At 39.8% G+C, this 16,160-nt stretch overlaps 1 protein-coding gene across 1 annotated transcript in view; it reads right to left on the bottom strand.

Moving 5' to 3' along the window:
- Window positions 1-10,618: 10,618 nt before the first annotated feature.
- The window catches only part of COL11A1 (collagen type XI alpha 1 chain), a 278,405-nt gene continuing 272,863 nt past the window's right edge, over window positions 10,619-16,160 (bottom strand). The window contains exon 67 of the mRNA XM_029063929.2: window positions 10,619-12,395. Coding sequence (XP_028919762.1) covers window positions 12,249-12,395 — 147 coding nt within the window. The 3' untranslated portion in view covers window positions 10,619-12,248. The remainder of the gene's footprint in view (window positions 12,396-16,160) is intronic.

Genomic DNA, 16,160 nt, shown 5'->3' with positions numbered 1-16,160 from the left:
TATAAAAAAGTAGGCATACATGTGAAAGTACTTAGTGAATATTCTACAAATTTCAATATTCATTCAATTAAAAAGTCTTCAGGGCCTTGCAAATTTCTATTTACAAACCTCACCACTATAAAAGAATAAACAACAAAAAACTTTTCATTACTTCTCTAACTATGAAAATGTAGCACAAATTAGCTAACCATCTCTGTGTAAATTGTGCTGTCACATTCAGAAGCCTAGGAGCTGAATCTCTTCGATTTGCTCTGTTCTTTGTGTCACAAAATGTTCTATGACAAAGTTTTTCAGAAGGGATGTAATAGAGCAAAATTAAGAAAGGGAAAATTTAGGTTAACTATCTGAAGGAAAATTACTGACATAGAATATATTAGGTTTTAGAACAGCTCTGAAGCTGAAATATTGGCTGTTTTGAGGCATGATGGAGAAAGCATTGCCCATATTGTGAGAATCAATCTTGAACAGAAAAAGAGGTGGAAAAAAATAGCCTAATTTAACTTTCATATTGAAACTCAAATAAAGGAGTATAGTGGATGAATACATTTAACCTTTTATAATGGAAATGATAATAATAATGATAATAATAAAGATGGTATTTGCTAAGTGATTACTATGTGCCAAGCTACTGTTCTAAGCTCTGGGGTAAATACAAGGTTCTCAGGTTGGATGCAGTCCCTGTCCTACATGGGACTCACAGTCTTAATCTCCATTTTGTCAATGAGGTAACTAAGGCACAGAGAAGTGAATAGACTTGCCCAGGGTCACACAGCAGACAAGTGGCAGATCCAGGATTAGAACCCAGGTCCTTCAGGCTCCCAGGTCCATGCTCTATCCACTATGCCATTCAGAAATCAATCATTAAAATTGATGGTTTTTATTGAATTCTTAAGGTACAGTGAGTAGGTTGGTATTAGAGAAGCAAAATATGTGGATTGGATTGGAGAAGATCAGTACAGTAAATTAGGATGGGGAGAGCTGATTGAATGCTTTAAAGCACTAGGTAAGAAGTTTCTCTTTGATGTAAAGGTGGAGGGTGCTTATAACAGTGCTTCACACATAGTAAGTGCTTAAGAAATGACAAAAAAAGAAGGCATACATTTAAAAGTACTTAGTGAGCATTCTAGAAATTTCAATATTCATTCAATTAAAAAGTCATCAGTGACATAATAATAATAAAGATGATATTTGTTAAGTGCTTACTGTGTGCCAAGGACTGTTCTAAGTGTTGGGGTAGATACAGGGTCATCAGGTTGTCCCACTTGGGGCTCACAGTCATAATCCCCATTTTACAGATGAGGTAACTGAGGCCTAGAGAAGTGTAGTGACTTGCCCAAAGTCACACAGCTGACAAGTGGCGGAACAGGGATTAGAACTCACAACCTCTGAATCCCAAGCCCAGGCTCTTGCCACTAAACCATGCTGCTTCTCGTGAAAATATCTATTTACCAACTTCACCACTATAAAAGAAAAACAACAAAAAACTTGTTTTTGAGAAGAGGGAAGACATGAATTGAAAAATGATCTGAGTAGCAGAATGAAATATTGACTAGGGAGGGGAGAGACAGGAAAGAGGAAGGTCAAAGAGAAACACTTGAAGCGATATCTTTTTTCTAGAGATGCTGAACATGGACAACATCATGTCTCCTAATTAATGCAATTAATTCATTAAGCTGATGGATGGGTAAACTAGGAAAGTCATGGATAATAGTCTATTTAGGAGTTTTGGGTGTAAATCTTAGTTTGTGACTTGAAATCACTTTTTGAATTTACTTTCTTGCATTATTTTCTATTGTGTTTCCATTCAAACCTGTTAGCAGTTATGAGGAATTGGAGTTTTATAGTTCTTCAAAGCATTCAGGCAGAGAGCCCTTTTGGATTATAGTCAGATTTCATATCTCTTTCATTCTTTTTGAATACATTTCTTTGTTTTTATTCCATTCTCTTAGTCTAGAAAATGATAATGATAACTGTATTTAAGTGCTAATCCTGCGCCAAACTTTGTATTAGGAATTGAAGGCAGAGACATAATAATTAGGTTGGACACAGTTTCTGTCCCACATGGTACTCATAGTGTTTACTGCTGCATTATCATGGTCAAGTCACTGAATCTCTCTGGACCTGAGATTCCTTATCTGAAAATGGTGATAGACTATAAACTCATCATGGGCAGGGAATGAATCTGTTATATTGTACTCTTTCTAGAGCTTAGTACAGTGCTCTTCACGGAGTTGACTCTCAGTAACTACAATTGATTGATGGTGATATCTGTTTCTCCAGGATGGTTTAGTGGAAAGAGAGTGGAATTGGGAATCAGGTAACCTGGTTCTGGCCTCAGCTCTGCCTCTTTCCTGCTGGATAACCTCGAGCAATTCATTTAACTAAATTACCGCATCTTTAATATGGGGATTGAATTACACTGTGCCTCCCACATAGACTGCTAGTCTTATGTGGAACAGGGTCTGTGTCCGTTACCAAAACCTGCCTGTCTCACCTTCACAGCATTGCCAAGATCTGCCCTTTCCTCTCCATCCAAACTGCTACCTTGCCAGTACAATCACTCATCATAGCCCAAGTGGACTACCGCATCAGCATCCTTTCTGATCTTCCAACCTCCTGTCTCTCCCCACTTTGGTCTATATATCACTGTACTGCTCCAATTATCCTTCTACAGAAACTCTCTGGGCTTGTCATCTCCTTCCTCAAAAATCTCCAGTAGTTGCCTATCAACCTTCATATGAAGCAAAAACTACTCATTATTGGCTTCAAAGTTCTCCATCACCTTGCCCTCTCCTACCACACCTCCCTTCTCTTCTTCTACAGCCCAGAACTGTGCCTTAGTCTTGTCTGTCCTGCTGTCGACCCCTGACCCAAGTCCTACCTCCGGCCTGGAATGCTGTCCTTCCTCACATTTGCCAAACTAGCACACTTCTTCCCTTTAAAGCCCTACTGAAAGCTCACCTGCTCCAGGAGGCCTTCCCAGACTGAACCCCACTTTTCCTCTGCTCCTCTTACCCTCCCCATTGCCCCTACTCCCTCCCTCTGCTCTACCATCCTCCCCACAGCACCTGTGTATCTATGTGCATATTTATCATTCTATTTTATTAATGACTTGTATATATCTATACTTCTATTTATATTGATGCTATTGATGCCTGTCTACTTGTTTTGTTTTGTTGTCTGTTTTCCCCCTTCTAGACTGTGAGTCAGTTGTTGGGTAGGAATCGTCTCTTTGTTGCCGGAATTGTACTTTCAGTGCTATACAGTACTCTATACACAGTAAGCGCTCAATAAATTTGATTGAATGAATGAATGGATCTACTTACATTGTACCTACCCAAGAGTTTAGCACAATGGTTGGCATATTGAACTTAAAAATACCAAAATTGTCTTCCCACCGACATCCCAAATTTAACATGTCCAAAATAGAACTTAACATCTTTCCACTGAAACACTGACTTCATTGTGACTTTCTCATCGCTGTAGACAATACCACTATCATGCCTATCTCACAATCCCATAAACTTGACATTATTCTCAACTCATTTCTTTCAATCAACCAACATATTCAGTCTCACCAAATCCTCTCAGTTCTAACTCACAACATTGCTAAAATCAGTCCTTCTACATCCAAATTGCTACTATGCTGATCCAAGGAAGCACTTAATCCCACTGTGACTAGCATCAGCCTCATGTCTCTCCCAACTTGTGTACTTCATTTTGTCGCTCAGATCATTTTTCTAAAAAAAAGTTCAATCCTCTGTCTCCCTGCCCATCCTCCTCCACATCAAATAATAATAATAATAATGTTGGTATTTGTTAAGTGCTGACTATGTGCCGAGTACTGTTCTAAGTGCTGATGTAGATACAGGGTAATCAGGTTGTCCCATGCGAGGCTCACAGTCTTCATCCCCATTTTACAGATGAGGTAACTGAGGCACAGAGAAGTTGAGTGACTTGCCCACAGTCACACAGAAACTCCTTACCATCAGCTTTAAAGCACTCAATCAGCTCTCCCACTCTTACCTTAGATTTTTCTCCTTAACACAAACTTAGTTACTGTACCTTTATTTTATCCTATATTGCTGATGACCCCTTGCCCAATTCTACTTCTTCACTGGAACTCTCTCCCCCTCTATATATGGCAGACCACAACTCTTCCCACCCTGAAACCTTTATTAAAATCACATATCCTTCAAGAGGCCTTGCCTGATTAAGCCCAGTTTCCCCTTACCCCTTTTCTCTTACTCCCTCCACCCTCTGCATAGCCTAGGAACTTTGATCTGTCCTCTTAAATCTTTATATTCACCCTCTGCTCAGTCCCACATTACTTATGTACATATCTTCATATCTGACAAGCAATTATTCTACCCACCTTCAAAGCCTTATTGAAGGCACATTTCTTCTAAGAGGACTTCCCAGACTAAGCCCTGATTCTTTTTCTCCCATTCCCTTCTGCATCACCCTGATTTGATAACTTTATTCACCCCCACCCCCTTAGCACTTATGTACATATCTGTAATTTGTTTATTTACAGTAATGTTTCCCTCTAGACTGTAAGTTCACTGCGGGCAGGGCATGTGTCTGTTATCTCGTCATATTGTTCTCTCTTAAGTGCTTAGTTCAGTGCTCTTCACAGGGTAAGCACTCAAATACAATTAATTGATTGACTGAGTCCCCACAAATCCATAATTTTGTGTTCCATCAATGATGTCAGTCATGAAGAACCCCTGACACCCACACCCCTCCACTCCCAATCAGTGTTCTCTATAGATTTTCTGAAAATTATAGTGTTTGGGTGGAAATAATGTGTAAATGTATTTACCCTAGGCTGGGAAAAAAACTTTAAACTGTCTATCTTACAATGCAAAAGCCACAAGGAATGGTTAAAGTTTAAACATAGTTTTATTGTCAGTTCAATTTTTTCCCATAAAAAATGTCTATTTCAGTGATAGAGAAAGGTATAAATGTTTCAGTGTTGAACCAAATCCAATTTCTACCTTATTTTCATTAGTCAATGGTGTTTTTTTTTCAAAAGAGATTGAAACATGATCCTGAAAACATGTTTCTTGGCAATGTACATGATGAAAAGGAGTATGATGCATTATATAGCAGTGTAAGGAAATGGAACTAAACTTATCTCTTTGGCCTTCTGAGAAGAATTAAAGAAGTCAGGGTAGTGTGTTTCTGAAGATCAATCTTAGAGGCAATAAAATATTATACTGAAGCTCTTGAAAGCTTAGGGGTTTTATGCTCTGATAGGTGGTGTCTTTTTGGCAAATTTATTGCCAGTATTGTGAAGGTCAAATCAAGTTTTTTCAACCTTCACTAAAATAAAGTTAACATAAAACTCTATCAGGTTGTAACAAGAGCAATTCATGGGCCAGAAAGTTTTGACTGAGGAGGCTCACTGTGATTGTATTTTTTCTTTCAGATTAATTAAAGGTGAATGAAAATTTCAGTCGAGGCAATTTCAATAAGCATTAAATCCATGATCTCAAGGGAATGTTAGAGAGAAAGCAACAAGATAAAGGCAGTGAACTTTAGGAAGGGAAATTTAACCAGGCTAAGTTTAGTAGAAGGGAAGGTCTGATGGGAAGAATTCGAAGGATAATAAGATTTGAGCTTTGCAAAACTATGTTTTTTCACTGTTATAGAGCTAGAGGCCATGTGAGAAAGTGTTAAGTCATTCTGATTAGAAGTTATTTCTATCAGGAAATAGGAGATAAAAATTCAATTTATAGAAATTATATTTTGTAAACTTGATTTTAGTGTTCAAAGTTATAATCATCATTTTAATGGTGAATATCCTTCCTAAATTGTCCAGTTTCTTTATATTTCTATTATCCAAAAGTTTCCCTGGACAGACTATGTGATGTCACCCACTTGAATCTCTTGATGGATTTTTCCAGAAGACATTAAATTTTGTTTTGTTTTGTTTTTTTCCTATGGGAAAAATCAATTTTTGACTCAAATCCACCTGAGAAAAATCTCACTTCTGATTCCAAGATAACATTTGCAGGGATTTCAGATTTTAATAATAATGATGGCATTTGTTAAGCACTTACTATGTGCCAAGCACTGTTTAAGTGTTGGGATAGATAGAGGTAATCAGGTTGTCCTACAGAGGGCTCATAATCAATCCCCATTTTACAGATGAGGTAACTGAGGCACAGAGAAGTTAAGTGACTTGTCCTAAGTCACACAGCTGATAAGTGAAGGAGTTGGGACTAGAACCCACAACCTCTGACTCCCAAGCCCATGCTCTTGCCACTAAGCAGCATGGCTCATTGGAAAGAGCACGGGCTTTGGAGTCAGAGGTCATGAGTTCGAATCCCAGCTCTGCCACGTGTCAGCTGTGTGACTGTGGGCAAGTCACTTAACTTCTCTGTGCCTCAGTTACCTCATCTGTAAAATGGGGATTAAGACTGTGAGCCCCACGTGGGACAACCGGATTCCCCTGTGTTTACCCCAGCGCTTAGAACAGTGCTCTGCACATAGTAAGCGCTTAACAAATACCAACATTATTACTAAGCGATGCTGGGAAAACCCAACAGGAACAGAGGAGTTTGCAATGGTGGTAATAATAAGGATGATTGGGGTATTTAAGTGTTTGTTATGTGCCAAGCCCTGGGTAGAGACAAAATAATCGGATCAGACATAGTCCCCATCCCAAATGGGGCTCACAGTCTAAGTGGTGAGTGAAACAGCTATTTAATCTCGATTTTGCAGATGACAAACCTGAAGCACCAGTAAGTAAAGTGACTTTCCCAGGATCACACAGCAAGTAAATGGCAGAACCAGGATTAAAATTTAGGCTCTCTGACTCTGGCCCATGCTCTTTCCACTAGGCCACACTGGTAACTCTGATGTTCACTTGATTTTAAAGAGAGTTTATATCACCCTCTCTGTCCCTTTATCTCTCTGTCCCACCTAGAAGGGTTCAGGATGGTTCCAAATTGTCAGTTTGGATTGATGTAAATTGACTTTGAAGGGAGCAGCGAATATTCTAAAGAATCCTCCCCCATCCAGTGACCTCCTAAGCAACCTGGACAAAAGACTAGAAAATATCAATAGTATTTATTGACTGTTTAAAGTATGCAGAGTACTGTTCTAAGTGTTTTGAGAAGCAACGTGGCTCAGTGGAAAGAGCATGGGGGCTTGGGAGTCAGAGGTCATGGGTTTGAATCCCCGCTCTGCCACTTGTTGGCTGTGTGACTGTGGGCAAGTCATTTCACTTCCCTGTTCCTCAGTTACCTCATCTGTAAAATGGGGATTGACTGTGAGCCCCATGTGGGACAACCTGATTACCCTGTATCTTCTACCCCAGCACTTAGAACAGTGCTCTGGACATAGTAAGTGCTTAACAAATACCAACATTATTATTATGACTTTAATAATTCTTTGAAGGTGTAGAGAGTGGTGGTCTGGTGGAGGGGGAGGGAATCCTAGCCTTTGAGGAGGACAAGATCGGGACACAGTGAGTAAACTTCAGCTAGAGGAATGGAAGTGGGGTAATAGGAGATTGGTGAGGTGAGATAGGATGGGTGAGTTGAATGAGTGCTTTAAAGCCAATGGTAAGGAGTTTCTGTTTGATATGGAGGTGGATGGCCAGTCACTGTATGTTCTTGAGAAGTGGAGAGACATGGATTGAATGTTTATTGTTGAAAAATTATCTGTGCACTACCTCACTTCTATTCCTCTAGCTGAAGTTTACTCACTGTGCCCTGATCTTGTCTATCTCGCCACCAATCCCTTTCCTAAGTCCTCTTCAAAGGTTAGGGATTCCCTCTCCCTGCACCAGACCACCTCTCTTTCCATCTTCAAATAATTATTAAAGTCAAAGGGAAGTATGGGTTGTAGTGAGGAGACACAAGAAGTCATTGAGGAATCAGATGCAGTAGTCAAGTTTAGATGGAGAGAAAAAGGGTGGATTTTAGCAATGCTGTGAAGGTTGAATCGACAGGATTTGGTGACAGATTGAATGTGTGGGTTGAATGGGGGACATGAGTCAAAGATCATGCCTAGTTTATGGCTTGGTGAGACAGGGAGGATGGTGGTGCTCTCTTTGATGATAGGAAAGTCATGAGAACAGGCTTTGGGGCAATATGAGGGGTTCAGTTTGGGGCATTAAGTTTCATGTGCCAATGGGAAATCCAAATAGAGATATTCTGAAGGCAGGAGGAAATAGGAGACTTTAGAGAATAGCAAACAGGGCTGGTGATGTATTCCTTCACTCAGAAAGTTGTCTTGGTGATTTCTGCTGTTTCTTTTTGTTAAAGACAGAAATCCTGAGGCACATATTTTTCTTTCACTGAAATGAAGCAGTTTCTGAATGTGCAGGTAAGTATTTGGTAGATTCTGAGTATTTTTCCCCAACATATTTTTCCCTCATGCACATTTAATTTCTAATGCAGGGGAAATTGTGATGAGAATCAGTAGCATGTTCTCTTTAGCATACATATTCAGTTTTGGAAGTTGATTATACAATTTGGGCTTACATTCTTGCCCTTGTCTTTCTGACTAGGGTTTCCTGGCTTCCGGTCATTTCACTGTCATCAACAACTTTGCCAGGTAAGGAAACATGACATTTAAGTCAGTGTTCTCATTTTTACCAGCTATGGAAAGTGGCTTAGTGGAAGAAGACGTTGAAATGATTAGTTAAAATGAAGTTTGGAGTTTTTCGTCAAGTTCATTTTTGTGTATCACAAAACCATCACAAACTAATTCAGGTGATCCAATTAATCCAGAGTTGTTTCCAGCCCCTGCAAGTCATACAATTCCAAGTAGACATCTCCAGAGTTTGGCTATTTACTCATATCCCTCCACAGCACTTTTGTTTATATATTATTCAGTTGGACAATATTACTTAATTGGGTGATTCTACTTAATATTGTTTCTATGTCCATTTACCCAGAAAGGTAAAAGCTTCTCGGGGAGGGGTGGGCAGTGAAATATGACATAGGCTTATTTTGTGCTTCTCATGTGAAGATAGTTTCTGATTTCTTATGGATTTGCACCATTTGCCTGAATTTATGGCAGAGAGAACTAGTGCCCCCCAATCTGGCTGCTGGCACTCCACCATTACCTGCTTTTAATTGTCTGTGATATTCAACTGGGAGCTGGGATAGTGGTTTGGGGGAAAGGATGGAAAGTTACAAGTCACTGCTCTTATGAGCTTCCACCATCTGGCTTGCCACATTCCTGAGGGAAGGTATATAAGCAAGACAGACGAGACATTCATTCTGTGGGAAACAACTCTCTACTTTCCCATGGTTGTTGCTTCAGATTTTCTTACTCTTGTCAGTAATATGGTATTTCATAATAGAGGTCGCTTCGATTCTAGCTGGGTCTACACTGCCCAGTATTAACTAGAAGGCTGAAAAGTATTCAATTAATTAAGGATTATAGGACTTGCTAAGTGTTCACTATATGTCAAGCAGTGTTCTAAGTTCTGGGGTAGTACCAGTTAATCAGATGGACACAGTCCCTATACCACATAGGGCTGACAACTTTTAATCCCCCCCCCCTTTTTTTGGATGAGGTAACTGAGACACAGAGAAGTTAAACGCCCAAGGTCACATAGCAGACATGTGGCAGAGCTAGGATAAGAACCCATGACCTTCTGATTCCCAGGCCTATGCTCTATCCTCTACTAAATGCTGCTTTGTCTGCTAATATAAGGCAAATTAACTAGATAATTAATCGTTCCATCTGTACTTCAATCTGCACTGTAGACCTGGTCTCTAACTCATGTTGATCCCTATTAGAACTATTCCTTTTAAAGCAGTATTAGAAACAGTAAGGAATTTGCCAGTTTGAAATGAGGTGTCCTTGTTGCAGCTGAAGAGAACTCCACAAGATGAATCAGAAAGAGTTAGAGTCCTGGAGACAGAAGACACAGGGGTCTTATCTTATTTTTTCCACTAATTTACTAGGAAAGACACACAATCTCTGAGACTCAGTTTTATCATTTGTAGGACTAAGGCATTGGCACCTGCCTATCCCTCTCTAACAGGCAGGTATCATATACATACCAGGAAAATGATAAAGAAAATGAGGGAATTGATGTGAAAGAACTTTGGAAAACAAAATGCAATTCACACAATATATTTTTATTCTTAAATTATGTAATATAAATTACTACCTGAATTAGCCAATTCTGAGAGAGCAAAATATGCTTATTTTGACCAAAATGCTTTTTAATGCTAGAAAAATATTCCTCCTTCAAGCTAGCATGAAGCTCATTTGAAAACCATGTAACCAGTTGAAATGTCTAGAGAAATGAGCACCAATAGATATCTAAATGAAAGACAGGGAGCAATTAGAAGGGTATAAAATCAGAAGGACTGACAAATATAGATAGAATAAGGATTTTTTATGTTACTTTTTTTCTATTACCTGGCCATTTGAATTTTAATATTGGTTTCAGATAAATGGCGACTCTATGCAGGTTTGCTATCCTGCATACTTAGGAAAATCATAATTACCCATATCTGATTTGTATTACACAATCCTTTGAACTATATAATTGTCTCTTTCTGGATGGTCTGGAAGAAGAATATATCCCATGACTTTACTGAACTTTTTTTGTCTAGTTAAGAAACAGAATGACCAATCCAGGTAGACAAGACTTTAGTTTATTGATAAAATCCACATCTTCCCTCTTGAGGTGATAGTTACAGATTCAGATTCAAAAATAAAAGAAATTCTGAATGACATTATGCTCATTTGTAAATTTCAGTTTTACATGTATACTCTTTCATGATAAAGTACCATTTGAAAGTCAGCCAGTGGAAGCTGGTATCAATTAATTTAACAATTTATATAAGAAAAGTAACAAACATTTATTTTCAAGTCTTACATATATTATGAAAAATAATTACAAAAGGATTTGGATTGTAAAATGAAATTTTATTTTTACTTCCAACTACCTGAAGAAAAATAGTTTAGAGGGAAAAACAAACCGAACTTGAGACGTGGATAGTCAATTAAAACAGCTTAGGTTCCAAAATAAGCTCTGTGGGTAAGTCCCCTCATGTGTTGCTTAGCAACTAGATAGAACCACTAGGTAGAATCACATGACCTAAGGCCTTAGCTTGAAAATATAGAACTATCCTATTGATCATATAGGCAATCAGGTGAGCCCTAAGACCATGGGGAAATGCAACTCGGTATCCAATGCAGTACAAGAATGTTCATCGCTGAACATGAACTAAGTAAACACTGCACAAATTCATAAATAATTGCCTAAGTTCCAGTTTTAATATTTATATGGTTCAAGGAAGCATACTGGAAACATATTTAAATGAGCTACAAGGAGGGAAAACTAGAGGATTATCCATATATGTCACGAAGACTTGAACAGATAGCTTTAAAATTAAGTCCTGTTTCCTACTACACATTTCTCTCACCCCAAAATATAAACTTTTTCATTTTAGGCATATACAGGTATTTTTATGAAATCCTCAATTCTGAAAAGAAGAAAGGAAGGCTGAAATATAGCACCATTGAAAATAGCACCTCAGTGGATACTCGTTTTTTTTGCAATTCCTCGCAAGGTAAAAAATACCAGCAGGGTAGGGTTGGTGTTAATGTGCTGCCCAAGGGCTTCCAGTTTTTGCCACCTGAGGGTGTGTTGGCTACATCAAATAGTAGAGCTTTTCAACATCCATATGTACAAAGGGATTTTATTATTAATCAGAACAAGGGAATTGGAGTCACTGGAAATTACATTTTTATTTTTCATAATACATACACAGTAATTATTGACAGTATTTTGGGAATGGTCATAAAATGAGAGCCAAATGCACTTCAGGGACACATGCAAGTTTTGGACATGGATACAGAAAAACAGTATAGTACTGTACATAAAATAATTACAATTTATTAGACACACCTCTGTAGCCTCTTTTGATGGAAGAGAAGCACCACAACTTTTTTTGTTTGTTTGTTTTTACAGCACCAAAGGAATCCAAATAGGGGAAGGAGAAAAGCGAGGGGGGGTTAAAACCAACCCTAGATATTCGATCTCTGCCACAGTACCTTATGTCTTTCAGGTTTTTCAAATAAGTTTAAGTCATGTGATTCTGGCCCTACAAGGGCAACAATTATTTTCTAGATAATACATACATACACCGCAAGACATATTTTCTACACCATTCTTAATCAAAACTTGCACGTGGCATGAAGTGGGCTGGTGGTAACCAAGGAAACATGAATTGTTTTTTCTGTTCTCTGTCTTAATCTTAACCGAGGAAACACACGGGACCAACTTCAAACCCAAACTTCTGGTTCTGATCACCAAAGTCATTGATCATCACATCAACAATAGGAACTTGGTCTATTTTGGGCGTATTGATTTCAATCACAGTCTTTTCATAGCCTTTTCTTGACTGTAAAATGAAATAGATATCAAGTTACATATAGAAAATGATACAGACACAGCATGCGTTATCCATATCCAGCCTACTGCCAGGCCTAAGCCACCCCCCAATGACCTCAGCCAAGCCGGGCCTGTTGGAACCCCCACTCCATCAGTGGAAACTTACCTGAACCAGTTGACACTGTCTCCCCTGCTACACTTTCCAGGGCCCCTCATCTTCTTCTCCCCACGTCTCACTTAGAAAAGGGGAGGACACGGCTTCTTTCTCTCTCAATTTTTTTAATGTATTTGTTAAGTAAATACTATGTGCCAGACACTGTATTGAGCACTGGGGTAGATACAACCTATCAGGTTGGACACAGCCCATGTTCCCCATGGGACTCACTGTCTTAATATCCATTTTACATATGAGGCACAGAGGAGTTAAATGACTTGCCCAAGGTCACACAGCAGACAAGTGGCTAAGTCGGGGTTTAGAACCCAGGTCTTCTGACGCCTAGGCCTGTGGTCTATCCACAGGCCAAACTGCTTTTTTGCTCCCCAGTGCTTCTTTCACACCATCCCATCTACTCCATTCCTCTTTGTCTCTTCCTTTGAAGCCCCATATCATGTGACTACCATCCATTCTGATTACATTTATCTATCACCTGCTAGGCTCCTGCTCTGACTTTCTGAAAAATGTTTATTCCTCTCTAACATTCCTTCTCTCTTTCTCCATCCCATCGTTGATGCTTGGGGACTTCAATATCCACATGGGTCTCCCTGATGACCTTTCCACTGACAATTTCCTCTCACTCCTAATTTCAGTGACCTCCTGTTCTAAGTTCTGGGATAGGTATAAGATCATCAGGTTGGACACAGTCCCTATTCCAAATGGGTCTCACTCTTAATCCCCATTTTACAGATGAGGTAACTGACGTCCAGAGAAGTGAAGTGACTTGTTCAAGGTCACACAGCAGACATGGGGTGAAACTAGGATTAGAACCCAAGTCCTTCTGACTCCCAGACCCATGCTTTATCCCCCAAGTAATGTTGCTTCTCACCCCATCTTCCTCCTACCATTCTTTTTCAAACTCCTTGAGCGAGTTGTTTACATCCACTCTCTCCACTTCCTCTCCTCCTACTCTTTCTTTGATCCCTTCCAATCTGGTTTCCGCCCCCTCCACTCCACCAAAATGGCCCTCTCAAAGGTCAGTGGACCTTCTTCTTGCCAAATTCAACAATCTTTACTCCATCTTAATCCTCCTAGACCTCTCAGTTTTCTTTGACACTGTAGTTAAATGTTACCTCTCTCATATGAGTTGTACCCACTAGTGTTGCCTAATTCAGCCCTCTTTTCTCTGCTCTCTTCAGATTCTGTGCATTTGGATCTCTCTCCTTTGCGCTTTGGTATTCATCCCACCATCAGCCCCCAACACCTGTGTACATATCTATAAATTATGTGTTCATATTAATGTCTATCTCATCCTTTAGACTGTAAGCTCACTGTGGGCAGGAAACGTGTCTACCAACTCTGTTAGGTTGTACTTTCCGAATCATTTAGTACTGTGATCTATATGTAGTAAGCACTGAATAAATATGATCGATTGGACCACCCCCTTCTCATTGTAACATTATCTAACCTTGGTATCACTGACACTGTCTTCTGATTCTCCTTCAATCTCTGACTGCTCCTTCTCAATCTCACCTGCAGGATCCTCCTCTGCCTCCTATCCTCTGACTCGAGGCTCAGTTCTGGGTTCTCCATCTACCCCCACTCCCTTGGAGAACTCATTTACTCCTATGACTTCAACTATCATTTCTACATGGATAATCCCCAAATCTATCTCTCCAGCTCTGGCCTCTTTCATTCTCTGCAGAAGCAACATGGCTCAGTGGAAAGAGCACGGGCTTTGGAGTCAGAGGTCATGGGTTCAAATCCCGGCTCGGCCACTTGTCAGCTGTGGGACTTTGGGCAAGTCACTTAACTTCTAGGTGCCTCAGTTACCTCATCTGTAAAATGGGGATTAAGACTGTGAGCCCCACGTGGGACAACCTGATTCCTGTGTCTACCCCAGTGCTTAGAACAGTGTTCGTCACATAGTAAGCGCTTAACAAATACCAACATCTCCTCCCAATTTCAGCACATACTTTATTTGGTTGTCCTGCTGACAACTTCAACTAAATATGTACGAATCAGAACTCCTCATCTTCCCAAACAAATCATGTTCTCCCCTTGTCTCCCCCATCACTAAGCAACACCGCTATTCTCCCTGTCTCACAATCCCATAACCCTGGCATTATTCTCAACTCACCTCCCTAATTCAACCCACATATTCAATTTCTCATCAAATCCTGTTGGTCCTACCTTCACAACTTCACTAAAATATGCCCTTTCCTCCCTATGCAAACTGCTACTATGCTGATCTAATCTTTCATGGACAATTGCAAGTCTTCTCTCTGACCTCTTTGCTTCCTGTCTCTCCCCTCTCCAGTCCATACTCCACTCTGCTGCTTGAGTATTTTTTCTAAAAATACATGAAGTCCACATCTCTATAGTCCCCAAGAACCTACAGGGGTTTCCTACCTAACTTTTCATCAAAGAGTAATTCCTTACAAGCTGCACTCAGTCCCCTGTCCCCTCCTACCTTACAGCTCTGATCTGCTACTACAGCTCAGGACACACACCACCAGGCCTAGATCTCATGTATCTCACTGCTTATCCCTTTCCCACATCCTTCCTCTGGCATGGAACTACCTTGTCCTCCATATACACCAGATCACCAGTCTCCCCACCTTCAAAGCCCTAATACTCTCACATCCCCACCAAGAGGCCTTCTCTAATTAAGCCTTCTTTTCCCCGACTCTCTCTACCTCTGTGTCATCTATGTATGTAGATATGTATCCTGTGGGCACTTGGTATTTTCCCCACCCTCAGCTCCACATCACTTATGTAGATATTTGTAATTCATTAATGTCTGTCTCCCCCGCTAGACTTTAAGCTCAATTTAGGTAGGGAATATGCCTACCAACTCTGTTGTATTGCACTCTTCCAAGTGCAAAGTATAGTACTCTGTACACAGTAAGCACTCAACAAATGCCATTGATTGAAATATAATGACATGATAAAATCCCTTTTAGAGGTAATTCTAAGCTTTCATTTTTGTATTGTTTTTCTAAAGATTATGATTCGGGGTCAGAATTCAGGCAGTTCATTTTGTTGAGTAAAATGGCCTTACATTCAGTTCCAGCTGACTAAAGGTCATAATTTCTCATCAAAAAGTTGGCAGATAGCTCATCAGGAACTTGGATAACCTAAGGAGTACTTGGAACTAAGTCTCAACTTTTCCCTTTTGTAAATACTTGTATTCATATATGTGTGTGTGTATGTATATATCTCTTTTTAGATACATATATGTGTATATATATATATACATATATACTTAGAGAGGGAGAGAGCGTGCTGTCCTTAATAATAATAATTTTAGTATTTGTTAAGCACTTACTATGTGTCAAGCAGTGTTCTAAGCGCTGGGTAGATAATCAGGTTGCCCCACATGGGGCTCCCAGTCTTCATCCTTTTTCCAGATGAGGTAACTGAGGTACAGAGAAGTTAAGTGACTTGCCCAAAGTCACACAGCTAAGTGGCAGACCTGGGATTAGAACCCACAATCTCTGACTCCCAAGCCCGTGCTCTTTCCACTGAGCCACGCTGACCACTGAAGCTGAAAATATGTGGCCAAAAAGCCAAGTGGGACCAGCCACTTGGTCAATTAAAAAGGTTGTCCCTTGTTGT

Source organism: Ornithorhynchus anatinus, chromosome 4 (genome assembly GCF_004115215.2).
Source record: "Ornithorhynchus anatinus isolate Pmale09 chromosome 4, mOrnAna1.pri.v4, whole genome shotgun sequence".
Lineage (NCBI taxonomy): Eukaryota > Metazoa > Chordata > Mammalia > Monotremata > Ornithorhynchidae > Ornithorhynchus > Ornithorhynchus anatinus.
The sequence above is the reverse complement of the archived record's forward strand: the minus strand, read 5'-3'. Positions and strand labels throughout refer to the sequence as shown.